We start from the raw sequence: 27,157 nt of genomic DNA, 5'->3' as shown, positions 1-27,157 counted from the left end.
CGGGGACCGCGCGGCGGCCTCGCGCACACCGGGCCCCGAGGACTCGGCACAGGCCCGGAGTGGCCCCGGCCCTGCAGAGCCCAACTCCGAGGATCCTCCGGCTAGCAGGTCTCCGGGCCCGGAGCGTGCCATTCTGTGCCCAGCAGGCGGCGGCCCCGGGGAGGCGCTGAGTCCCAGCGGTGGGCTGCGGCCCAACGGGCAGACCAAACCCCTGCCCGCGCTGAAGCTGGCGCTGGAGTACATCGTGCCGTGCATGAACAAGCACGGCATCTGTGTGGTGGACGACTTCCTGGGCAGGGAGACCGGGCAGCAGATCGGCGACGAGGTGCGCGCCCTACACGACACCGGCAAGTTCACGGACGGGCAGCTGGTCAGCCAGAAGAGTGACTCTTCCAAGGACATCCGGGGGGACCAGATAACCTGGATCGAGGGCAAGGAGCCCGGCTGCGAGACCATCGGCCTGCTCATGAGCAGCATGGACGACCTGATCCGCCACTGCAGCGGGAAGCTGGGCAACTACAGGATAAACGGCCGAACGAAAGTAAGTGGCTGGGGCTGACGCCCGAAGGAGGGTCTGTGAGGACCACCCCTCGGCCCTCGCAGACCTGGGGCGGGCGCTCTGCCTTAGCGTGGTTGCTTTTGTCTCTCTTAGCCCTAGTGCAGACCCCGCCGGAGCCCTGGCCACTCCTGAGGGCCACTGGGATACCGGCTACAGCGGGTCTGGGTGGTGCATCTTGCCCCGGTATCCAAGCTAGTTGAAAGCCCCGCGGTTTTCAGCGCGCACCCGGCTCTCATTGAGAGCCGGATACCGTGTGTGTTTAGCTGGGAGCCTTGTCAGCCGCCCCCAGAAAGGCCCATTTAAAAGCCTGTGGTCGGAAGACTCCCTGCATTCAGGAAAAGCTTGGCGGCCTGCTCCCCCTCCCCTTTTGTAGCTTTATCTTGCTGGCTGTCCCTACTGTTTTGAAACCCACTACCAAACCAGGAAAGAGGTGTTTCCGTTCCCAGGGCTCATAGTAGGTAGGTTACGCTTAGAGCACAGGTCCCCTCTATTCGCTTTGTTAATGTGATCCTTCTGTTGAAAAAGAGCTGTTTTTGTGGCTTCCTGTTTTTTTTTTTAATTTTTTTTTTTAAACAAAACCCATACGGGATTGGAAGTCGGAGGGCTTCTTTTAATCTTAGGTTTGGTGGGATTTGTTTTTTATTTTTATTTTTTTAAATTTTATTCCTCTTACTTTGGCAGTTCCTTCCAGGCTGCTCCTCCCTCCATCCTGTGGCAGATAGCAGCTCTCCTCCACTTTTCCTTCCCACATCTGAAGCTTTTCTTTGATTCGCTCCCCAGGGCCAACCAGGTCCACCCTCGCACCGACAGTCAGGTTGAGTTCTGAGAGGTTTTGGAAAGCTCTGACACACAGTTTCTACACACAGGCCCTTCCCAGTAGTTAGTTCTTGTGCAGGTTTTGAACTATGTTGACAGCTGTATGGGACTGTCAGACCGAGCGTGTATGGGAGGGGAAAATAACAGTGGCTGTAAGGAACAGGCTGGTTACCAGCTTTCCAGGTCAGTACTGGATGGGGGCACCTGTCTTCATATCACGTGAGAGCGCAAGAAAAAAGTTGCTGAAGATTAAGTTTCATTCAGTCGATAGAGCGCTAGTCCTGCATGCAGAAAACCCCGAGTTTGGTCCCCAGCAACATGTAAGCCGTGCCCGTACTTCAGTGATCCCAGTTCTCTGGAGCTAAAGGCAGAAAGATCACAAGGTTGAGGTCAGCCTGGGGTACTGAGATCTGTCTCCGAGAGTACAGTCAAATAAAGCTGGGAAGGGCATGGAAGTCTGATTAGAACTCGGTCTGGGCTTCTTGTGAAATTTTCATTTATTTTTAAAAAGAAAGGCTGTCCTGGGTCACATCTGAATGTCCCCGTCTCTCCAAGAAAGAGCTACTGTGGGGGGAACAGTCTGGAATAAGTTTGAGTGAGAGGCGCAAGGAAGGTGGTTTCCTCTGTCTGTCTGGACCAGCTTTCCTTAGTTGAGGTAGTAGCGAGCCTCTTCCCTCCTGCTGCCCTTCCTCCTGCTCTTAGGGAAGAGCCAACAGATAGCCTGGCTCTGGGGGCAGTGGCCGTCTTGGGAAGCTGTTAGGACATAGACACCCTCTTTCCTCAGGGATTGAAGTAGCCGGAGGAAACAGTGCTAATTTAAGTCACTTGACTGGAGGTGTTATCACGGGAGCAAGGACTAGCCTCGTAGCTGGGTTTGCACTCTGAATTTGAGCTAACTCTTTATTTTAGGGATGAGATTTCAGGGTCTGTGAATGATCTGAAGGACTTCCTTTCATGGAACCTCACATTTTAAAAATTACATCTATTACTTATTGTGCGTGCGTGTGTGGTGCAGGCTAGAAGACAGCTTTCTAGAATTGATTCTCTCTCTACCAAGTGGGTCCTAGGGATAAAACTTACAATATCAGACTTGGCGCAAGTACCTGCCGAGCCCTCACTTGGAGTGATGAACTTATTGAACTTATTGGCTGAAAAATTACTTATTGGTAATCATGTTTGAACCTGTAATTTAAGTATTTCTTTTTAAAAGGTACTGCTTTTGAGCACAAGGACACCAATTGCACGCTCCTCCCAAATAGTCAGCAAACAGGCTGCAGACTGGGCTCTGCACAGATCCTGTCACAGAGCAGTGCTGGGCAAGGAGTAGCATCCCTGACTTAATCTGGGGTAAGGGTCGGCTCGTACTAGGCCAGGGCCCATCACTCTCAAACCAGACTTGGAGCCTGTTTTTCCTACCGCACTAGATGTAGGGAGACACCAGGCGAGAATGTGTTTTTCCTCACTGAGTGTATGGCTGGAACTTCAGTTCTGATAGACATTTCTGTTGTTGATGGTAAGGGGCTGGCTATGTGAACTTCAGTTCTGATAGACATTTCTGTTGTTGATGGTAAGGGGCTGGCTATATGAACTTCAGTTCTGATAGACATTTCTGTTGTTGATGGTAAGGGGCTGGCTATATGAACTTCAGTTCTGATAGACATTTCTGTTGTTGATGGTAAGGGGCTGGCTATGTGAACTTTGGGCTGTGCAGTGTTTGCTTCATACGCTTCAAAGCGGCTGTGTGTTTACCACTGAGTCATGCTCTTGGGGGTGGTCAGAATGAGGCTGTAATGTTTGATTGCTTTCGGGAATATCTTTGTATTTATGCGGTGAGAGTGGTGTTGAGCTTGCTTCCAGTGTGTGAACTTTGGCTTTTGAAGCGGTAGCACCTGTTAGTGCCTGGTCCCCACCTCTAGGTTAGAAGAACAAGGTCACAGATACACTTCTCTCACTGGAAGTTCTGTAAGATAACTGATTTTTATGTGTATGAGTGTTTTGCCTGTCTGCATGTTTGTCTATGCGCTGCATACGTTTGGTGCCCAATGGAGGCCAGAAGAGGGCGTTGGACCCTTGGGAGTGGAATTACCGACGACTGTTGCCCACTGTGTTGGTGCTGGAAATTGAGCCCGGGTCTTCTAGAAGAGCAGCCAGTGAGCCCTCTTAGTCACCGAGCCATCTCTCCAACTCCCAGATACCAGGCTTTAAGTCGGGTCTTCCACTTAAGCTCCGAGTTCTCTGTCACTTACAGAATCTACATGTATGTCAGGACATGGACATAAAGTTGTGAGACTTGCCAAGTTGACTTCCCCAGTGTTTGCCTCAGACATGTGCATCTGGCCACTGCTTACCCACCCTCTTGAAAAGAGGAACCCCCAAGGGAAGATGAAGTAATCCAGGAGAAAACCAGAAACGTGATTGTTGCCACTGATGTCACCCAGCATTCCTCTCCTCTCCTCTCTCTGGGATCCTCACCCTTCTCTTGCCCTTAAGCTTCCCTTTAACCTCTTACCCTTTCTTACATCCCTCCTTCCATCAGGAAAGCTCACGGTGACGTCAGCAGCAAGGAGCCACAGTCTTCCCCTTGTACAGGCAATGTGTGAGCACTATCGGGAGCCACAGGCCCTTTCACTGGGGGGTAGAGAGAAGTGGTGGAGAGGAATGGGACCCGCGGGAGCACCGTGCTCACCTGCTGCCGTTTCTCTGGAGGAAAATGGTCCTCATTGAGATTATTGCAGCACCAGGTGTCGGGGCACACCAGGTCTTAAATCCTGGCACTTGGAAGGCAGAGACTGGTGGATCTCTGTGAGCTCAAGGCCAGCCAGAGCTACAGAGTGAGACCTTGTCTCGAAAAGGAAAAAAAGGGCTGAGGCAGGAGAATAGTGAGCCTGAGACTAGCCTGGGTTGCATAGAGATACCTGTGTCTGAGAAAACACAAAAATGAACCACTAAAAAGTAGAATTGCTAGAATTGAAATGTGTATGATATTTTTAAATTTAATTCCAAATTTCCCACATTCATTTAAGAACATATATAAAGAAGGGCCGTGGGGGATACAGATCAGGGCTGGTGCACCTGCCTGGCTTGCGGAAGGCAGCCAGCTGCAACCTCAGCACTGCAAGGGGAGAGAGAGGGGAAGAATAAAAGGATGAGAGGAACAAGCACCTTCTACTGCTCAGATTCTTCGGGTGCTGCCGTTAATTAGGCAGCTCTGGGAGGCTTTTAGAGCAGAGAATAGGATGAGGGCGATCCTGCTGCTTTATTGCAGCGACCCCAGAGTTAGGCGCAATCCTCTTAGATGATGAGACCCTGCAGTGAGAGGCAAAGGCAGGCCTGCGCTGTGCTGCACTGACCTGCGAGACGTCAGTCTCCTATTTGTAAGCCTAAAAGAACAACCAGACAGTGTCCGTCCCTCCCTGCTTTGGCTTTTCCTTCTCTGGAACAGAGATTCTCAACCTTCCCAGTCTGCGACCCTTTAACACTGTGACCCCCTCCCCCCAGCCATGAGGTTATTTTGTTGCTACTTCATAACCTTAATTTTGCTACTGTTATGATCGTAAATATCTGGTAGGCAGGATATCTGATGTGGGACCCCAGGTTGAGAACTGTTGTCCTTGGACATAGAAGTGGGAGCAGTCTGCCAGTGGTTGATAGCCACATCAGCTGGTCCCTGGGGATGGTCCCATAGGGGATGGTCCTTAAAGAGGTTAGGAGGTCACTGTGGAGTCAGGTATGAAGGTGCACACCTTTAAATCCAGCACTCAGGAGGTAGAGGCAGGAGGATTTCATGAGTTTGAGACCATCTTGGTCTGTATAGGGAGTTTTAGGCCAGCCAGGACCACAGAGAGACCATGTTTCACAAAATACCTTAGTGCAGCTGAGGAAGGAAGGACAGCATGTGGGTTTCGTGTCCCTGCTGGTTCTGCTGGGACACCATGACTGGCTGTGGTTTTGGGCTAGTTGCTTAGTATCCCTGAGCCTCAGTTGGTATTAAAAGTACTGTCTGCTTCTCGCGCTTGCTGTGAGGAATCTGTAACAATGCGCTTGTACTGGAAAGCAGTAGGCTGAACTTTTAGCTATTGCTCTTCCCATGTAAAAAAAAAAATCACCAATCTTACGATTCTTTCTTTTCTTAGTTTATTTGAGATAGAGTCTCACTATGGAGCCCTAGCTGACCCGGACCTTGCTGTGTAGACCAGGTTGGCCTCTCAGACTCAGATCTAGCCCTGACCCTTTCTTTAAGAGATTACGCGTTCCCTGTCCCTCCACCTCTTGTAAGCTGAAGAGGCTTAGGTCCTTTTCTGACCCAACCACTCCCCTGGCATATACACACGCACATACACACACACACACACACACACACACACACGCACACACACGCACATACACACACACACGCACATACACACACACACGCACATACACACACGCACATACACACACATACACACACATACACACACGCACACACACGCACATACACACACACACTCATACACACACACGCACATACACTCACACACACGCACATACACACACACACGCACACACACACACTCACACGTAAGCATGCATGGGTGTACATTCACACACATTCGTGCACATACACATAAGTTCTGGAGAGGTTAAGGGACTTGCTCAGTGAAGGACTGGAGCTGTTAGACAAGCCAGCAGAAGTGGGTTCAGCCCTCTCTTCTGTCCACAGTGTCCTATGGAATTGATTTTGCTCTGTTTTTGCCATCTCTGGGGGACACTGAACATGTGGCTTCATTTTTGCTCCTTCCAAACACTTCAGCTAGTCTGATGCTCTAGCTTGATGTCCTTCTCCACCCTGTCTCTCCTGTCGCTGCTGGAGCTGTGTCTCCTGAGGCAGGCTTCCCACTCCCTTAGCGGACCTGTCTTCCTGCCGTCTCTTCCTGTCCTCCACCAGGTTCTTGTTCGTCCAGGATTTTGAAGACTGTGCTTTTTATGGTGTGTCCTTGAGTTGCTGTTATCATCTTGGTTGTTCTACTTAATTTTTCACTTTGGGTCTTTCATTCTAACAGATTCTTAGATACTTTTCTTGTTCAGGGAATGAACTTCCTTAGGATGGCCAGAAAGCACTCTACCCTGAGACAGGCATTCGCGTAGTGAAGACTAACCTCAGACTTGCTCAGCGGCCCAGACTGGCTTTGAACTCCCAGTCCTGCTTCTTGGGAAGCTAGGCATTTACCACCACACCTCTTCTCCTAACTGCTTTGTCCTAGCTTGTCCCCATCTTCTGTTCATTCCATACTTGGAACCACCTGGGGGTGCACAGATGATGTTCGGATCATTTATAGTGCTGTATTCACAGCTTGTCTTTGGCTGTGCATCCGGCCACCCAATTCTCCTTGCAAGGTTAGCCCACCAAAGATCACCACACAGACACCCTTAAGGCCAAAAGGCAAGTCTTTATTGCGAGCCAGCAGCTGCACGAGGAATTCTCCCAAATCACGCAGCTCTGGGCTTTACAGTTCTTTCTGTTTCACACACAGAAAACCACATCCTGGTTGTCAGCTTCAGTTTAGCAGGGAGTGGAACTTCAGAAGCCAGAGTGCAGGGTCAGTACGTTTAGAGCTTTGTCCCCATTGTGGCAGGTGTTGGGGTCTGTGTGCTGGGTCTTAAGGTCAGAACGGTGCCCCTGACATGGCAGCAGTCTTGCTAAGGTCTGGGGGCCTGTTGCGTTCTAAAAGGAAGCAAAACACTTGACAGAGGCCTCACCAGAGTCTTCCCCTACCAGTTTATTTCATTTCACATTTCCTGACTGTTCCCACAGCTGAGGGACGTCCTGGGTGCTGCATGAGTGCCTGTGTGAGAAGGACCGACACCCGGCCCGGCCCCACACCTCGCTCTGGCAAGTTCTGCTCTTCACCAACAGTGGGAAAGGCTTGGTCCTGGCCACAGAGAAGCTTCCAAGAGCCTAAAGCCCCCATCTTCCTAACTAATCATGGGGGCACTTCCTCCCCTGCACCCTGTTTTGTTGTTATGCTGTGCCAGTTAATGCTAGCTCCCCTGTGGGTGTGTGCCTGTGGTGTCATGTCATTCATGGTCCTCAGTTAGCCCTATGTAGTCTCTTTCTGGATAGAGATGGGGCCTTGAGCAGCAGCTCCTCCTGCCTCAGCCCCCCGAGTGCTGGGGGTTCTGGGTCAGTACCCCCGTTACTCTTCCTCCTTCTTCCTCTGGTCTGTACTCTTGCTCAGGGTGACCGCAGGCTTGAGCAAGCACAGGTTCTGGGGTTTGCTGGTTTCAAACTCTTACTGTCCATGATTGCTCGGGGTTTTAGCTATATTCTGTACCATGGAAAGTATCACCGTCCTGCTATGTACCTCAGAAGTGGGTGTGACCTGGACAGTGCCGTGCCAGCACCCGGACTCTCAGACACACCTGCAGCAGCAGCCACGGCTTCATCTGGAGGATCTGCAGACTCCCAGATCAGTGTCCCACACTGACAGCTGACTGACTGTGCAGGGAAGAGAGAACCCCACCTGCATTTTCTGAAAGCTCGGCAAAGTCAGTGTGAGTCATACTGATTGCCCCTGTGTTAGAGGGCTGAGGACTGGTGGGGCAGGGCAGGACCTAGGAGGACTCTGTGTATGACCTCTATGTTTACATAGCATCTGCCTACACACAGAGTGATACTCTGTGTCTGCCGTGTGGGCCCCAGCTGTTGGAGGGAAAGCTCTGAGCTGGAGTTGGGTGGTCATACAGGAGCAGAACACTGGCCATCCGGCCGCCCATAGGCGAGGAGAGGTTTGTCCAGAGGAGCATTTCAGAGGCAGGGCCTCCCTTCCCTCTGTCAGTCGCGATGTTTTTACTTGTTTTAAAAGAGTCTCTTGGGCCGGGCGGTGGTGGTGCACGCCTTTAATCCCAGCACTCGGGAGGCAGAGGCAGGCGGATCTCTGTGAGTTCGATACCAGCCTGGTCTACAAGAGCTAGTTCCAGGACAGGCTCCAAAACCACAGAGAAACCCTGTCTCAAAAAAAAAAAAAAAGTCTCCTGGTTGGTGTGGCTTACTTGGCAGAGTGCTTGCCAAGCATGCACAGAGCCAGGGGTTCCTCCCCATATAAACTGAGTGTAGTGGCTTGTGTCAGTAAGCCCAGCACTTGGGAGGAGCTCAAGGCCACACTGAGTTCAAGGCCAGCCTAGGCTGCTGACCCACCTCTCAACCACTTTCATTTTCCTGTTCAAGCCCAGCTTCATGCCTGCCTGGAGAATTCCGAAGGCCTCACCCTTTCCCGCGTCTTTCCCTTCTGGTCGCTTCTGACTCCTGCTGCCTTTCGAAAAGAGCATTTCATTGCCTGCCACTGCCTTCTCTGTGGCTTCCGTTGTCCCTTCCCTCTGGGCTTCCCCAGCTCTTGCCATGCGGAGGTGATGCAGTGTCCTGCAGCTGACTTCTTGCCCTGCTGTGGCCCTGACAACTCCTGTCACTGATGACACCCTCACAGCAGGAAGCCACGGGGTGGGGGCACAGCACCTTGTCTTATCAAGTGAGTGATCCCAACTGCTTGTGTCGTGTCACTGACTCAGAGAATGTTAGGTCTGAGCTTCTTCCTGGGCACCGTAATTGAGATTTCAATCATTTTATATCCCCCATATAGTATTGTGCTGTTGTTTTGTTTTATGATTTCTTTGCCGTGCACAACCTATCGTAAGTCAACCCAGCACAGAGGTTAATCCGCTTGCTCTGCAGGTAAAGGGACAGGCATTCCCACCTGACCCTCATACTTTTTATGTGATGTGGTAGTCTGCCTGTAATCCCAGCTTCAGAAGGCACAGGCGGGATCGGATGCGGGCTGGCTAGAGAGACTGGCTGTTTAGGTGAATCTGGGTTTAACTAAGAGATGCCGCACTCAAGGCTAGGGTGGGAGGACTCCTGACACCTGCTTTAGACCTGTGCATACACACATGTGCCTATGCACACCTGAATACAAATATAGACACGCACAGATAATGAAAATGGCTGCTAATGCTTATAAAAACCTTACATAAAGCTTTGGGTGCATTTGCAAATGTCTGATCTTTGATATCAGGACACGGTGTTGTTATCCAGAGCTCATGCCTGAGGACCACACAATTGGGTGCACCCGCCTGGGGGCGGGGCAGACCTCTGGTTGAGTTTGAAGTAAGTTTATCACCAGTGTCGGGCTGCATGCAAGGCTATCCTGGGACATGTGACCGTGGACCCCAGGTTGGACATACTCAGAGGATGTGATTTGGTTCCTTGAACTGATTGTTATGGATTGCGAAAACTATGCCATCTCATCATGGCTCCTCACTCCCCAGCACAGCCAGTGAATCCCGTCTCTGATCCTGCCCCAGGACCGTACACCTCTAGTGTCTGGACTAAGTCTCCTCCACACATGTGTGCTCCCCCATCCCAAACCAGTTCACATCTCCACTAATCTTTTGGAAAAACCACAAAAAAACAACTGCTCTACTCCAGGGCTGGAGAGATAATGGCTCAGTAGGTCAGAGTGCAGACATGAAGACCTGAGTTTGACTCCTGAGCACCTCTGTAAAAAGCTGAGTGTGGCCACATACACCTATAACCCTACTGCTATGGGGGCAGAGACGGAAGAATTACTCGGGTTACTGCCAGGAGACCCTCTTCAAGGCAGTAAGACGGAGGGTGATCCAGCAGGGTACCTGACACTTCCTCTGGCCTTTGCACATGCATACTCAGCCATGCGCACACTCAAATGCATGCACATACCACAAACACACTGTCCTTCATGTCCACTGTGCTAGTGCACACCTAGAATCATAGCACGTGGGAGATGGAGACTTCTGGAAGGGTCAGGGTCATCTTCATTGCATAGGGAGTACAGGGTCAGTCTGAGACCTCACAGGCTTAGTGCAGAGCACCTGTGATGTCACCCTGGCCTGGGCAGAACCCACCAAACCTGTGTTTTCAGTGTGTGACGCGTGCTAACACTTAGTGACTGACCTTGGCTATCCCTGCCTGTTCCTCTCCTCCCTGCACCACATGCTGAATTTGTCTCAATCCATAGGAGACGTTTCCCCCTCTGGTCTGTGGGTCTTCTTTCCTTTTGTAGTCAGCCCCCCTCTCTGCTTACTATGTTGTTCCTGACCCCTAATTTTCCAGATAAAAATAGCCCAGGCCAGCCTGGCCTTAAACTATTTTTAACTCTCAAGTACTGGGAGAAAGGTCTGCTTTGAAGATGAAATGAAGTTCTGTGCCAGTCCCTATGATAGGAGCCAGGCGGGGTTCTGATGACCTGTCCCCTGCATAGGGGTGGCCTATGTGCCTGCTGCCTCACCCCACCCACCAGTGCCTGAGAATCTGCAGGTAATGCCCATGTCCCCAAGTTAGCAGTTTGTAAGGTGTGGTGTTGAAAGTGACCTCTTGGACATAGGCCTTCAAGGTGACCCACAAGAGAAGGCCCTGTGGCCAGCATGTGGTCAGAGTTAGCATCCCCTTCCATGCAGTTAGCTGCTGCATGGAATATTCTAGAGCACAACTTTAAACTCCAGGCATCACTGTGGTGTTGGTATGCATTTAGAGCTGTCACAGACTTCATCTCAGCCATGTTCAAGGCCAGCTGAAGCATTTAATACGGGTCTGGAGAGACACTTAGGAGTTAGGAGTTTTGAGGTTCCTTCAAAGGATCTGCTGTGATTCAGCACAGCATCCGTGTTGTGCAGATGCAGCTCCAGCTCCAGGGCATTCAGCGTCCCTCTGTCCTCATAAAAGGGTTTATTTAATAAAAGAGGGCATGTCCTTAACCCAGGCACGAAGTGACTCTCTCAGGGTCAGGAAGCCTTGTGGTTGTGGGCACGTGTTCTTGATTCCAATGTTAAATTGGCTCCAGAAGCAGCTGATGGAGCTATGTATGACAGGCAGGTGTGGCAGAGACCCAGTTGGCCATTTACTTCAGTTTGACTTTGATAAACATTTACCCTTATATTTCACCCTTCATGGCTGGGGAGATGATCCAGTGGTAAACTGTTGCTCTTGCAGAGGGCCTGTGTCCAGTTCCCAGCACCCACATGGCAACTCACACTGCCTGGGACTCCAGGTTCGGAGGATCTGGCACCATGAGACGAGGCATACATATGGTGCACATACATGTATATGCCCGCAAAACACTCAAACATAATCACTAAATAAATAATACTTTAAAAAAGTTCCACATCTTAATTGTGCTTAATTTTGGCTTGTAGACTACATGCATTCTCTGAGTACAGAGTCGGTGAGGCAGGTGGCCCAGAGCTAGTCCCTACCACAGGTCATTTATATGCCAGGAGCAATGGCACCTGGGCAGGGTCTCACTGTGCAACTTGCACTAGTCTTGAACTCACATCCACCTTCGTGCCTCTGGCCCTTGAGTGCTGGCATTACTGATGTGGACTGCCATGCCCATTGTAAACTTGAGTAAAGGTGTGTCTGGAGACCCTGCTCATGACCAAATGCTCTCCTCAAATCCTGTGTGAAGGTTGGCTACGGCAGCTCTATAGGCTGGCTCCTAACTTTGAGTGTGGACCCTCTAGGTGTCTGATGGAAATTGTCAGCCTCTTCTCTAAGTGATTGTGTATAGTTCACAGCTCATGTTGACCCCATGTTAAGTCCCTGTTATAGGGGCTGGAGAGATGGCTCAATGGGTCAAGGCACTTGCCACCAAGCGTAAGGACCGGAGTTTGATCCCTAGGCCCCACATGGTGGACGGACAGGTTGTCTTCTGACTTCCACATACATGCCATGGCGTGTGGTCTGCATCACACACAGACACATCCCAAGAGGCAGAGTCCCTAGACTGCTCTCTTTCCTTAGCTCCCAAGTATCTGGGATTTCAGACATGCCCACTCATGCTTATGGAGCTGCTTCTCCCGGTGTCTTTCGCACTATGTGTTGTGGTTTCCCCATGAGGGCAGGCATGTGAATTAAGAGAGACTCAGCTATGCATCTATGTAGGCTTCAGAAGTTGTTGGCTTCGTACAGTCTCCTCACAGAAGCAAAGCCCTCTGTGTATGCCTGTACAGAAGCTGTGACTTGGGGGGTCTGACCAGGGCATACCTTTGCATGCGCATCAGTAGGTCAGTATTTGCTTTGGAATCCAGATACGCGGTTTTACCACAAAGGATGCCGTCACTTGATTACTAGGAATGGGTACTGGATGGCCGTTTATCCTTTTCCTCTGCCTGTTTGCTCTTCTCTCTCCTCATGGCATATGTGCAAGTATGTTTTACTTTTGACTCTACCCGTAACTGGCATTGCAGGACAATTTTTCTGAATTTTTAAAGATAAGTGTGCCTGAGTTGGGTCACCCTTACTAACAGAAACAAAACCTGGGTTCATGTCATTTTGTTCTGCTTATGTTAAAGGCAGTTCCTGTGATTGCTGGCTCCCAAGCATCCCTTGATGTTTTGGTGGAAAGGTCTTTATAACATGTAAGGATACTGGTTTCCAGAGACTGTGTTTTAGTGTTGCACAGTGTGGAAGATGTTCGGCCCTGCAAAAGTTTCTTTGTCTTGGAATTGTCTGGGAAAGGGAAGGTGACTGCTGACAGAAGCCAGTGATGGGCCGAGGCCCTGGTGGGTCCCGTTTAATCCTCTGGCTCTCTGCGTGGAGCAGGTCCCCCTGGCTACTGGCCCAGGAGCTCTGTTAATGAATTGGGAACAAGCCGGGCGGTGGTGGCGCACGCCTTTAATCCCAGCACTCTGGAGGCAGAGGCAGGCGGATCTCTGTGAGTTCGAGACCAGCCTGGTCTACAAGAGCTAGTTCCAGGACAGGCTTCAAAGCCACAGAGAAACCCTGTCTCAAAAAAAAAAAAAAAGAATTGGGAACAATATGAACCTAACAAACAAAGGTAAAGGAACCGCTGTTCTTAAGGAGCTCTGAGAGAGGTGCCTGGGTCTTCAGTGTGATTTTCTCAAGTTGTGGCTCCTAGTCCTGGGTGGCAGTGGCTTGCTAGCTATAGAGCAGTTTCATCTGTCCACGTTAAAGACAGGGTCTTCACCGGGACCTGAACTTGCTTGCCAATTAGGCTAGTCTGGCTGGCCAGTGAGCCCGAGAGTCCACCTGTGCAAGCACAGCCGTCTTTTTATGCGGGTGTTGGGGAATGAACTTAGGTCATCGTGCCTACATGGCAGTCACTTTACCAACTGGGCTACTTCAAGATTCTTGGTTGTCTTTTACTCGGACATAAAGCCTTCTATTTAACTAAAGCCTATCTGTTGTTGCTTGGGCAGTTGGCACATGGCCTGGGCCTGATGAGAGGAAAGCTGATCTGTGGTTAAGGGCACCGTGTACTCATCACACAGCCTGTTACGTCACGGTTGCTGACTGAGTCTGGCAAAGAGCAGTGAATCGGGGATCCAGCACATATCTTACCGACGATGGTGGATTTCAGTGACTAGGACTGCATGCAAACACTGACTGTTACGGGTGTGACATTTGAAAGCTAGAGTGTGGGGGGTTCAGAATTCACCCAGATGAGCTGCTCTGGTCTGTGATAAATACATAGGCTTGATTGCTGTGTAATTTGTCAGTGACAGCATTTTTCACCAAGGATTTATCTTTATTTTATGAATGTTTGCCTGTATGTATGTTTGTGCACCATGTACATGCCTAGTGCCCTTGACGCCCAGAGAGGGCGTCAGGTCCCTTGAAACTTGAGTTACAGCTTGAGCCACCTTGTAGGTGCAGGGAACTGAAATCAGGTCCTCTGCAAGCGCAGCAAGTGCTCTTAACCACTGAGTCATCTCTCCGGCCTTTAAATTGTGTAGGCTACAACTTCCTTAAATTTGGTTTTTGTTTGTTGCTGAGGATCAATCTTCACCTGCTCGGTCGTGGCACTGTGAGTCACCCCAGCCTGAGGACCACAAATTAATGAGGGTGCTTAGGGGTAGCTGCCACGTTCCCCTTCCCCATATGACTTCTCTGTCCTAGTCACACCTGCCGATGGCTTGTCATCAGACTGTGGAATTCTCATAGTAAAACATGTATTTTGAAAAACCTGTGTTACTTTTGACTTAAGAAATTGCTTGTGGGTTCAAGTTTTTGTTTGATTTTTCTTTTAAGATTTATTCCTTTTAATTGTGTGTACATGTGTGTAAATTGCTGGCATGCAGAGATGAGATCTCCCTGGAGGGGCACTCACTTTCAACCCTGACTGCTTTTCTGTTGTTTTGTTGTTGTGCTTTGCACAGGGGACAGAAGTCTCCTGTAGCTCAGGCTGGTCTGGGCTCACTACACAGCCCAGCCTGGCCTTGAACTTGGAACGATTCTCTAGTTTATCCTCCCGAGTTCTTCACAGTGGGAACAGCAGGTCTGTACACTGTTGATTACTTGTGCATTGGAGGAATAGCTTTCCCATTGACACCGGATAAAACTGTTATCCATTCACAAAACCTCTTTATTTCGGCTGTGTGTCCATATATGTCCTTTTATTGTACAAATAAATGCTATTAGGTATGTATGTAAGAGTAATTGTATGATTTAATATGGCCTGAGTCTCTGTCCTCAGAGCTATGGCTTCTTCAGAGTTTGGGTATTGCAAGTGTGTATTTCAGCTGTAGAAATCTTTCACATCCTGGGGAAAGGTTACTTTGTGACTTTGTAGGACCTATTATTATTGTAAATTTATTACCATGCTCTAAACTATAGGAAGCAAAAGCTAAAAGAAAGAAACAGTGGGCAGATGGCTATTTGTGGCAGAAGGAACCTTTAGTGTTTATTTCTCAGTCCTTGTTAGAACAGATAGATCTCAGCCTGTCACCTGGCCTGGGTGACACTGTGCTCACTCCTTGTAACAGTGGGACACTGAGTACCATGTGTCCAGCTGTGACCCAGGTCTCAGCAAACACAGAGGGTTGAGGCCATGCAGAGGATCAGTGATGGAACTTGGCAATTCTAGGGATTCTTCAATAACTATGAGTCAAAGAAGACATTTCCAGATTGGTGGAACTGGAAGAGGAGCTCAGAAGTAGATGCACAACTGCAGGAGAGTGTGTGTGTGTGTGTGTCTGTCTGTCTGTCTGTCTGTGCCCATGAATGTTCAGACAGAGGTCTCATGAAAGCTCAGGCAGGCCTCTGACTTACCATGTAGCCCAGCATGGCCCAAATTTGTGGTAATTCTCCTGCCTCAGCCACCAAAGTGCTGGTATGATTGATATGAGCCACCGTGCTTGGTCCAATTGAGTTTTTTCTATTTAAATTTATATATATGTGTGTGTGTGTGTGTGTGTGTGTGTGTTTTGCTCACATGTATGTATGTACTACATACATGCCTGGTGTCCTCAGAGGTAGGAGAAGGCATTGGATCCACTGGAACTGGAGTTAGTAACAGTTGTGAGCTGCCATATAGGTGCAAGGAATTGAATTCAGATCCTCTACAAGAACAATAAATGCTTTTAACCACTGAGCCATCTCTCCAGTTCAGATTATTACAGAGCCCACCACAGCAGAATAAAGACACGAGAGTTGTCTCTGATGTCACACACATCCCATGTGACATCTAAATAATAGAAATGAATATTTTTTAAAAGATACCAGTCTAGAAAGGTGTGGAAGAGATGGCTCAGAAATTCTTGCAGAGGACTTGGGCTTGGTTCCTAGCACCTACACAGTGTTTAAAACAGCTGAAATTCAGTTCTAGGTGATCTGGTGACCTCTTCTGACCTCCTCAGCGTGAGGAGGCATATGTGCAGGCAAAGTACTCTTAAACATAAAATGAATCCTTTAAAGATCTCATTAAGAACATGAAAAGACAAATTAGGGAGAAAATATTCACACAATGTGAGGGAGTTGCATGTGAGAGTTGTATGAGTTTCTTCTGACTGAGAGATTAGGTACACGGCTGGAGCGATGGCTGCGTGGATGAGCGGTCCTCCACAGGGACTCCATTCCCTTCCTAGCTCTTGTCCAGTGGCTCACAGTGACCTGCAACTCCAGCTTTGTGGGATTTAATCTCTCCTCTTCTGGCCTCCATGGGCAACTGCACTCAAGTGCACAAACCCACACAGACACATTAAGTAGGAAATCAAACAAAATCTCCAAAACAAAACAAGAAAATCCCAAAAAACCCAGACATAAGAGAAAAACCCAACAGACTTCCGAAAAGCTGTTTCTCGGAAGGGAGTAAGCACCAGTGGCTGGCGTGAACAAAGCCCAGAGTTCAGTCCCTAGGACCATAAACCGGGCATCATCTGCAATTTGTTACATACTTTGGAGGCAGGAGTACCAGGAATTTGGAGCCATGGGCATCCATAAGCTCCTGCCTCTCATCTGACTCATTGTCAGGGAAGAAGAAACCTCAGCATCCCTCTAGCCTGTTTGTCCTCTTTGTCTTTAAGCTCCTCTGCTTGGTTATTCTCCTTTCCCTTCCTTACTCTGCTGCTTCACTTATAGAGAGGCCAGCACGCAAGCACCAGGATGAGGGGCCCAGCATAGCAAGGATAGTAGGGTGCCACAAGTATGTATTGGTTATAGGAATGCAAAATGGCATAGACACTTTGGAAAAATAGGTTGGCCGTGGCTCAGAAAGTTAAATATAAACTCATGGTGTGACCCAGGAATTCCACTGCTGAGTAGCTACTAAGAGAAGGGAAAACGTACCCACGCGAACCCAGGGGCAATTCATTCATTACGCCCCAAATCGGAGCCAATAGATAAGCGGCATGCTGTGCAGTGGGATGGCACTGTCAGTAAAAGGATTCCTTGTTGTTTTTGATAAAGCAGGGTGACACTCCCAAGCCAGCTAATAATAGAGGCCACACTGTTGAGGTCCTGCTGCGGGGTATGGGTTATTCTGCTGAGACCGGGTGCTGTCAGGGTAGCTCAGTTGTAGATGTGGTTGGGTTATTTCTAACTTTCGGTGCAATAAATCATTTGTAGGTTTTAGTTAGGAAACCACTCTACAAGTAGAATCGCTGCATTGGTGTACAGTTGTGTATGCACGCTGCTGACATTCATGGAGGGTGTCTGTAGTTCCAGGCATTAGTCAGTGTTCTCTCTACCTAGGTTATCGTTGTTGTTTTCCATTTTATAGTTGAGGAAGCAGACATAGAATAATGTAAAACAAAACAAAACAAAAACCAACTTGTTGGATATTTCAAGCCAAAAAGCCACACACTAGAATCAGTTTGAGTGTGAAGCTGCTATAATCCCAAAGCTCAGGCTGAGGCAGGAGGATCACATCAAGTTCAAGGTCAATCCCAGCTAATAAGTTAAAAAACAAAAACAAAGCCGGGTGGTGGTGGCGCACGCCTTTAATCCCAGCACTCCGGAGGCAGAGGCAGGCGGATCTTTGTGAGTTTGAGACCAGCCTGGTCTAAAAGAGGTAGTTCCAGGACAGGCTCCAAAACCACAGAGAAACCCTGTCTCGAAAAACCAAAAAAAAAAAACAAACAAAAAAACACAAAAACAAGAAAAAAATTGAGATAAGTTTGATAGGTTGAGTAATCAAAACAAGCTTTTCTCGTGTGTATGTGTGTGTGTGCTTTGTCTGTCTGTCCATTCACAAGTCAGAGCTCAACATGAGATGTCTTCTCTCCTTGCTTGCTCTCCACTTCTGAGACAGGGCCTCTCATGGGCCTGGAGCTCACTGATTTAGCGGGAGTCCTCACTGGAGTTCGGGGTCCTGTCTCTACCTCTCCAGTGCTAGGGTTCCAGGACGAGAGCCAGGCTTTCACATGGATGCTGGGGAGCCAAATTCAGATCCTGTATTTACCTTTGTGCAGTGAGCACTTTATCAACTGAGCCATATCCCTAGCCCCTCTTTTCTTCACTGAAATCATTTTAGCAAGGTTCCATCTAAATGTTATTTAAGTAGGGACTGGTGCATTATCAAGGAGAACAGCAGCCATTGGCTGAGAGAGTGTGTGGATGTGATTGTTTGAACAGACCACCCCCTCCTGTCACAGGCCAGTTCAGATAGAGCAGGTGGTACAGCCTCTGCAGCTGTGAAAACATCTCATAAACTCTGGGCTGTCAAGAGCCCAGTGCGCCCAGGGCCAAAGTGCACAGCATCCTAATACCTGAGTCTGAGAAAACTGAGGCTGAGGCTGGCAAGGTGACTCAGGAGGTAAAGGCCCTTGTCACATAAGCCTGACAACCAACTTCCATCCCCAGGACCCATCGGAGGTGGGGAGAAAGAACGGAGGGAGACTCCTAAAAGTTGACCCTAAAGTCCACACACGTGCTGCTCACTTGCCCTCTCCACCCCCTCTTTCCCTCCTTTCTAACCTCAATAAATTAAAACAAAAGCAAAACCTTAGGGTTTGACATCTTCTCAGTAGAAAGGAGTTGTACAGATGTGTGGTTCCTACCTCAGGTACCCAGAATGCTTGTTACCTCTTCTGAATGCCTCTCCAAACCATTGGGTCAGTGTTCTTCAGCACACCCACCCCATTTTAATACTTCCCCTTTCCCTAGGGTGTCTGCAGTATGGGGCACTGTCTGCCTTTACTTCCCTGTTCCTCTCAACCTTCTGGTGTGAACCTTCAAGTGCTGTTTGGAGACAAATCTTGTGAAACCTGCTTTTGAAAGTCAAGGCTGCTCTGAGTGGGTCTGCCTTCTTGTCCTGTCCTCCCTGCCCCCAACCCCCACCTCAGCCACTGTGCAGCTCTTGACCCTGGAGGAGGATCTGTGTGTTGTTTCAGACTGAGGCATTCGGGAGTCTGAGAATACGAAATTTGGCATCAGGCAGCTAGGATTCAGAACCCTGGCCTGCTGCTGGCTCACTGTAAGACTCCATTTCCCACCACCATCAGGAGCTCACCAGGGGAAAGCGCTTCACCCTCAGAGCCCTCGCGTTCCCCGTCTTTTCTTCTGTTTGTTCACAGGTTCCAGACAGCCCTGGCCTTCTGTAATCTCTGACTGTTCTTTCTCTGCTTGTTCCTTTTCTTCTCAACAGTTGCAAGTACGCACCAGTGCACTGCTGGCATGGCTGTCTCATGTGTCATGTAATGATGCCTCACGAAGACTTGGGGGGCTGGAGAGATGTCAGTGGCCAAGAAATAAAAGAGAAATAAAATAAGGAATAATAAAGGCATAAAACAGCTACAGGATACCAGAAGGGCTGGGATTCCTGGAGAAAGACGACATGGGTTTGAGCTCTAGACACACCTACTTGCTCTCTGACATTGGGTTTGCTTCCAGTTTCCAGTCCACAAAGCCCAGAGAGGTTTCTTTTATCGCAAAATTATGGAGATGATCAGAGATGACGGGGTCTGGTTGAGGGTGACTTCAACTAATCATGACATTGATACAATCAAATCACTCATCAATGGTGAGGGTTAGCAGTGATTATCAACTTGGCAGGATCCAGAATCACCTAAGAGACAAACATCCGGATGTGTCTGAGGGAATTCTCCTTGGTGTTAATGGAGGCAGGAAGATGAATACTGATTGTGGGTGGCACCATCCCATGGGCTGGTGGAAGAATCAAAAGGAGGAAGTGAGCTGAGCAGCCACCTTCTTCTCCCTCTGCTTCCTCACTGTGGACACAGTGTCACCACTACCCTCCCTATATGGTCCTGTGCCTCCAGACTGCAAACCCACTTAAGCCTATCTTCCTTGAAGTTGATTTTCTCTGGCATTTTGTCACAGTAGCAAGAAGAGTGACCCGTCTGCCAATCAGACAAGAACCCAAGGCTAGTGTCACGCAGCAGCTAGTGGCAGCAAGCTGTGGAATCCAGTGCACGATGTCTGTTGTCCGTGCCGTTGTTGAGCACCTTGATCTCTTTTGTGTCTTTGTTTCATTTCCTCCGTGCGGTGGTGGGTATTGAACCCAGGACCTTGCATACAGTTGTCAAGCACTCTGCCACTGACCACTGAGCTTCATCCCAACACACTGTTGGTTCTTCTTATTTTTGTTTTGTTTTTTGAGACAGGGTTTCTCTGTAGCCCTGGCTGTCCTGGAACTCATCTTATAAACCAAGCTAGCCTCAAACTCAAGAAATCCACCTGCCTCTGCCTCCCTAGTGTTGGGATTAAAACATGTGCCGCCACCACCCAGCCCACTGTTGGTTCTTACTCGCCCTCATCTGACTGTTCCCTTCGTGCCCCCCCAGAGCAGACCCAAACAGCCATTAGAAGTAGTCACTCTTCCCTGCGGGCATCTTAGGCTTTCCTATCATATGAGACTCTCGCTCTTCCATGCAAAACCTGCTCTGTCCAGTGTGCTCGGTGTTGTCACTCACGGTCCCAACATCCTCCCCGTCACAGCACCTCAGTGCTGACTCATTTGGGCTCTTGTCACTGTTCCTGCTTCCTCTCTACATTCTCAGTGACACCAAGGCTCCTACAACCATCTTTGGACATCTGCATGTCCAGCAGCTTCCTAGGCATGCATGTGCTCAGATGCAGAACTTCTTCAGCCCACTCTTTCTCAGACACTGCATCCAGACATCCCAGAGCTCTGGAGGAACTCCTAGGCATATGTGTGTATCTTTGCATTCCAAGCAGACGTCATCGTTGTGTCGGGCAGGTACCCATCCATGATCCTCTGGGTCATGTCATGTGTCTCTGAAGCTGAGTTTTCAGGGCTTTCCTCAGATGGAAAGTCAGGCACTGCCTGTTACTCCATGTGGAACAGGAAGCCAGACTGTCGTGTCCAGTCTGATACCAAGGTTTGAAGCATCCAATAAACTTTGACACATTTTGCTCTGAACAGTTATTTGCTAGTGAAGAACTGTCTTACACATCATAGAAGTCTTTGCTCTCTAGCCTCTGAGAATTGTGAAAACCAAAACTACTTGCAGTCATTACCAGATGTCCTCTGGGTCATAGTGCCCACCACTCTGTGCCGCTTGAGTTACCCATCAGATCATAGGCAAGCATCTTGTCTAGGTCATGTCACACCAGCTGGCACAGCCCATTCCAGTTTTCCACAGTGCCACCTATGAGGGCCTTCCTTACACAGTTAAGAGTTCCCACTACAGGAATGTTCCTGACTCATATCACTATGATACCAAGGTTTGAAGCATCCAATAGGCGTAAGTTGTTAAGGCTTAAGACACATTCAGTGCTTACTAGGAAAGATTACTGCTAGATGTTTATTTTGGCCTGGAAGTTCTAGTCAAGTGGGTTTGGGGACTGGAGGACAGACTTGCCTTCATAGTAGCCTTCCGGCAGAGCCCATGTAGATCTGCAGATATTGTAGCTGGAAGGGCAGCACAAGATTTACTTTAAAATAGAGGTGTCTGTTGTGTGTTCAGAAAGCAGGTCACTGATGGAGAGGCAGATGCTGAAGGTTAGACCAAGGAGGTCATGGCATGGGCTTCATGAGATGGGGTGAGAGTGAGGCCCTGCTTCTCAAGCATGCTGCCCTCACACCAGCTGCAAGCTTTATTGGAGGAAATGGAAACCACAGGCCACAGTTAAACCGGAGTTAGAACACACATTTAAACAGGGTCTCAGGTCATGTGTTTGCAGTTAAAATCTCAGCAGCCTTGGAGGCCACAGCCCTCTGGGGAAAGAATAACTTCATGCTGTGTATTGCTCTGTAATGGGCTGAAATGGTGATAAGAGGTTTGAAGGAACCATTCTAAGGAATGCCAGCCAGCCAAAAGTATAAGAGTGGCCAAGACGATCTGAAGGGTCGGGGGTCAGCCACATAGAGTTAAGTCCATGTGTGCTGCTGTAGCCTTTTCTGGTACCAGACAGCCTAGGTGTAGTGGATACTGGGTGAGGCTGAGGACAAGCCAGCAGCTAGCAGTCATCTGTCATGCACACAGAGAGAAAGGGGGTCTCCTGAAGCCAGTGGAAAGGAAGGCTACAGCCATGGGTGGAAGCAGCTATTCCTGGTTTCCGTCCCTGTGGAGAGGAGCATTCTTTCCTGCTAGGTGCAATACTGACCAGGACTTTGGGACTGTCAGGTGACCACAGTGCTTTCTGGGTGGAAAGGGTAGCCTAAGAGGAGGCCTGGGGTGAGATCAGATGGGGAGATGCTGGATTGAAAGTTGGGGAGCAGAATTTGTTGGTGGATATGGCTTTGATACCACTGGAAGTGAGGATTTGGCACCTGAGAGGCCGGGTTTTACGATTGCTCAATGCGGCAGCCACTTCTCCATGTGTCGTGGTCAGGCGGAGGCTGAGCAGCCAATGCACGTTGGCACATTCTCCAGGCTGCCTCTGGGGCCATGTCAAGTCAGGTTACAGATGAGGAAATGCCTCACGAATGCCCACAGTCACGTAGCTGGTAATTGGCAGAACCAGGATTAGGAACAAGAGCCAGGTGTCCTTTAAGCTGGGCTGCTGTGTTCTGAGTCACCTGCTCCTGGGTGCTGACTGATACTAGGGTGTGAGGTGTTCCCAGAGAGAGGTGACCAGAGCACAGCACTCAGTCTCTCACACTGGCTTCTGTAACCCTGAAGGAAACTGACCAATAGCCTGATTATATCTGACAGAGAGCTTTGAGCAGCCAAGAACTCGGCCTCTCTCGTTTTGGTTCTGCAACGTCATGGTAGCCTCAGTGGAGCAAGGTGAAGAGATAAACACGTTTCTTCCAGTGGCTTTGGCAGGAATCCCTAGTCTGAGGCCAGAATGACGGTTCAGCAAGTGAAGGGCTTGCCATGTAAGCTTCGTGACCTGTGTTAACTGAATCCACTAAGGGTAAAAAGAGAGAGCTTATACCACAGAGTTGTCCTCTGACCTCTGCAGGCACACAGTGGCACACATGACAACCCCTCCCCATCGTGCACAATACATGCACAAGTGGTGATAACAAATTAAGCTTTTAAACTCAGGACCGCGAGGGGTACACCCACACACTGAGACAATGGGGATGTTCTATTGGGAACCCACTAAGGCCACCTGGCCTGGGTCTGAAAAAGCATGGGATAAAACCGGACTTGCTGAACATAGCGGACAATGAGGACTACTGAGAACTCAAGAACAATGGCAATGGGTTGTTTTCGAGACAGGGTTTCTCTGTGGCTTTGGAGCCTGTCCTAGAACTAGCTCTGTAGACCAGGCTGGTCTCGAACTCACAGAGATCCGCCTGCCTCTGCCTCCCGAGTGCTGGGATTAAAGGCGTGCGCCACCACCGCCCGGCCGGCAATGGGTTTTTGATCCTACTGCACGTACTGGCTTTGGGGGAGCCTAGGCAGTTTGGATGCTCAACTTACTAAACCTGGATGGAGGTGGGCGGTCCTTGGACTTCCCACAGGTCAGGGAACCCTGATTGCTCTTCGAGCTGGTGAGGGAGGGGGACTTACTGGGGGAGGGGGAGGGAAATGGGAGGCGGTGGCGGGGAGGAGGCAGAAATCCTTAATAAATAAATAAAATTAAAAAAAAAAAAGATGGGATCTCAGGCTGAGCTGCGGCTCTTACAGTTGTCAACTCTGATAGCCACTTAGCCCAGTGGTTCTCTGCCTTTCTAATGTATTGGCCCTTTATATGGTCCCTCACGTTGTAGTGACTCAGCCCATCTACTAGTATAGCAATTCATAATTCTGAGAGAAGTTTAAATAACATTTGTCTTAAAGAGTTTCCCATAGCAAAAAGTCCTTTTTTTAAAATTGAATTTTAAGTTTTCTTCTTTAAAAAAATCCCCCCATTTCCAGGCAGTGGTGGTACATGCCTTTAATCCCAGTACTCAGAAGGCAGAGGCAGGCGGATCTCTGTGAGGTGGAGGCCAGCCTGGTCTACAGAGAGAGTTCTAGGACAGCCAAGGTTTACATAAAGAAACCTTATCTCGAAAAATAAAACAAAACAAATTTCCCCCATTTTTGTTTTTTGAGGCAGGGTTTCACTCCGTAGTCCAGGCTGACTGGGAACTTACTGTGTAGCCCAGGCCGGTCTCAGACTCCTGAGTGCTGTATTTATAGGCATATTAAACTACCACACCCAGCTTTTAAAATGTTTGTGCTTTGTATTTTAACCCTGTAAATGGCTTTTAACCCTATAAAAGGCCTTTTAGTTTTGCAAGTCTTTATCTCCGACAACTCCTAGGCCATCTTTGGGTCTGTGAAATTCTGGTTGGATTGCTTCATTTTTAGTTCATCTCTAGGGACTGTGGAAATGTCTCTCGATTTTGTTTAAATTTTGTAATACTGTTTGCAAAACTATATCCAGTGTTTCCATAATACTTTCCGGCGGGGGGTAAACTCACAGTCCCATTTCAAGCATTTTCTTATCAGAACGAGTTCTTCTGAGGCTGTCCTATTTGTTACATACAATTGAGTATTCTTAGAAGAAAGAGATGACACCCCAGGGTGTGCTGGGCTGTGCTGCAGCAGGATGCTGCCAGGCCAGGCAATATGGTACCTCACCACAGGAGGGCAGACAGAATAGGCACTGGGCATTTCTGCCTCTGCCACATTGCATTCTCCTTCTGCATGGCAGTGGTGCCCAGCTAGAGACAACCTCTCTTTTGAGAAAATAAATGTTTATATTATGCGAGGCACATGCTTAGCTTCAGAGTTGCCTGAACATGAGGGAACTCACTGAACATGAGGATCCAGCATGTCTGGGCTTACCATCTAGCCTGGTGCGTCCGCTCTCTGGCCTCAGGTTGCCTTGCATTCTGACCACTCCTCCATAGACCAGGGTCTTACGCAGTCACTGTGAGGATTGAATGGACCTGGCCCCTAGCAAGACCTCTTACATGTTACAATGAAGATGCTTGTGAATGCCTGCCTGGCTCCCGAGTCCACTCTGCTGAGGCAGGTGAAATGAAGAAACAGCTCCAGGATCCAAACCAACTTCTCCAACGTCCTGGAGCTGTTAGGTGCCGCTGGTGTTACTGTTGCCTGTGCACCAGGCACAGTCTGTAGCGCCACACCTGTGCCAGTTGGTTAGCTTTGCAGGCAAGGGCAGTTAGGACAGAAAGGATCAGTAATTGTCCAGTTAGCAGAGGCACAGCCAGAGCTCAGGCACAGATGCTGGCAGATCCCTCTGTTCCGGAGCCTCCTTAATTTCATGCTCCCTTCTAGGAAGACACACACAGTCTAACCAAGTGTAAACACTTAGTCATGTTCCTGTGGTCCTGGGCCCAGAGAGCATAGCCTCCCAGGACTGTGTCTTCCCAGCCCTTCCTCATTGTCTGTGCTGTGCCATTCTTCATTGAAAAAGACAGAAAAAAAAAACCACTGACTTTTTTAAGATTTTTAATTTGTGTTAAAATTTTTGCCCGCATATATATCTGTGCACCATGTGTGTGCAGTGTCCTAGGAGATGAGGGGAGTGTCAGGCCCCGGGAACTGGAGTAAAGGATGACTGTTAGCTGCCATTTGTGTGCTGGGAACGGAGCCTGGGTCCTGTGCGGTAGGAACATCTCTCCAGCTCCCTTTTGATTTCTTTGTCAGCATTCTCCCTCTGTGTGCTCCCAGAAGCTGATGCAGCTTCAGGCCCACAGAATCTGTAGAGCCATCACTCTTCCTTCATATTGCTTGGCTGCTTAGCAACTCTTTGAAGCTGATGGTCAGCCAAAGTCCTAGGACTTTCTTGCTTTCTTTCATTACTGTTGTTGTCTTAAGCTAACTTTTAGAGTAGGATTGGGGATGTAGTTGTTGATGCATGCCTATAATCTCAGCCCTGGGGAGGTGGAGGCAGGAGGAGCAGGCATTCATGGTCACCTTTGGCTAACCACTGAGTTTGAGGCAACTCTACCTAAGACCCTGTCTCAAAAACAAAACAGAAAAAGTGCTTACTCTGCCAAACTTTCCCATTTCCCCCTTTTATAGTTGCTTTTTGAATTGGGAGTAGTACCCGCTAGGAGCCATAAGGAAAGAGTGTTCTGAAGGTTAGCACAGGGGCAGGTGCATACTCATACCTTGATAAATCTCCATTGTTCTCTGTTGCTTTGGTGTGATTGATTTTTTTGCTATTTTAAAAGCAGAATTTAAGCCAGGCATAGTGACTTACAGATGTAATCCTAGCACTTGGAAGGCTGAGGCAGAAGGATTGGTAGGAAAGTTGAACTGGTGAGTTCTTTTACTAGTGTGACTTATTGAAATAACTAAGAGAGAGGACATTCTCAGTTCCTCTGGACAGACGACCCTGGTGTGGGCTCTGTAAAGAAGAAAGCCTGTATTTAGTTTGTGCACATTGTATTTCACCGTCTAGTAGCCACATGTGTGAGTGGTTTTTCAGGGTTCTTTAAACCGTGTACTTAGTCCTTCCTCTGTTATTAATTTGTTTACAGCGTAGTCCTTAGCCTTCAGATTAGTCACTCAGGGCCTTGCAGCTTTGACCCCCAATTCTTGTCATCCCCCATCACTTTGGTGTCACCCCATAGGACTAAAATGGATTTCCTCTGCTGAGGATATCCAGATGTGGTACTGGATAGCAGCGTGTGACGCTCTGCCTGTGGACGACTGACTGCCATGACATTGGTTAGGTGACCAGGGTGGACCAGCTGTTGGAGTCTCAACAGTCTCTGGGATATGAAGGAGTCTCAACAGTCTCTGGGATATGAAGATTAAACCTGGGCTAATGGAAAACTGTGGCCCAAAGACACAGGTGGCTCTGAAGAAAGAGGATGAGGCCCCAGAGGATTGCTTTGGAGGTAGTGGGAATGCGGGTTCAAGAGACATGGAAGATTGCTGGCTGTGAGACGAGGCTTTAGGAAACTTGATTTCGACATACCTGGAGTCGAGGGCTATGTGTAGTCACCTGCAGCATGTACTTGAACATTCTTTTATTTATTTATTTATTTATTTATTTATTTATTTATTTATTTATTTATTTATATATTATGTATTCAATATTCTGTCTGTGTGTATGCTGCAGGCCAGAAGAGGGCACCAAACCCCATTACAGATGGTTGTGAGCCACCATGTGGTTGCTGGGAATTG

General features: G+C 48.9%; 1 protein-coding gene across 1 annotated transcript in view; it reads left to right on the top strand.

The window, feature by feature from the left end:
- Egln1 (egl-9 family hypoxia inducible factor 1) overlaps nucleotides 1-27,157 on the top strand; it is a 39,924-nt gene that overhangs the window by 1,120 nt on the left and 11,647 nt on the right. The window contains exon 2 of the mRNA XM_005346703.1: nucleotides 3-541. Within this exon, the coding sequence (XP_005346760.1) occupies nucleotides 3-541 (539 nt within the window). The remainder of the gene's footprint in view (nucleotides 1-2; nucleotides 542-27,157) is intronic.

This window comes from Microtus ochrogaster, chromosome 4, assembly GCF_000317375.1.
Source record: "Microtus ochrogaster isolate Prairie Vole_2 chromosome 4, MicOch1.0, whole genome shotgun sequence".
Classification (NCBI taxonomy): Eukaryota; Metazoa; Chordata; class Mammalia; order Rodentia; family Cricetidae; genus Microtus; species Microtus ochrogaster.
The sequence above is the reverse complement of the archived record's forward strand: the minus strand, read 5'-3'. Positions and strand labels throughout refer to the sequence as shown.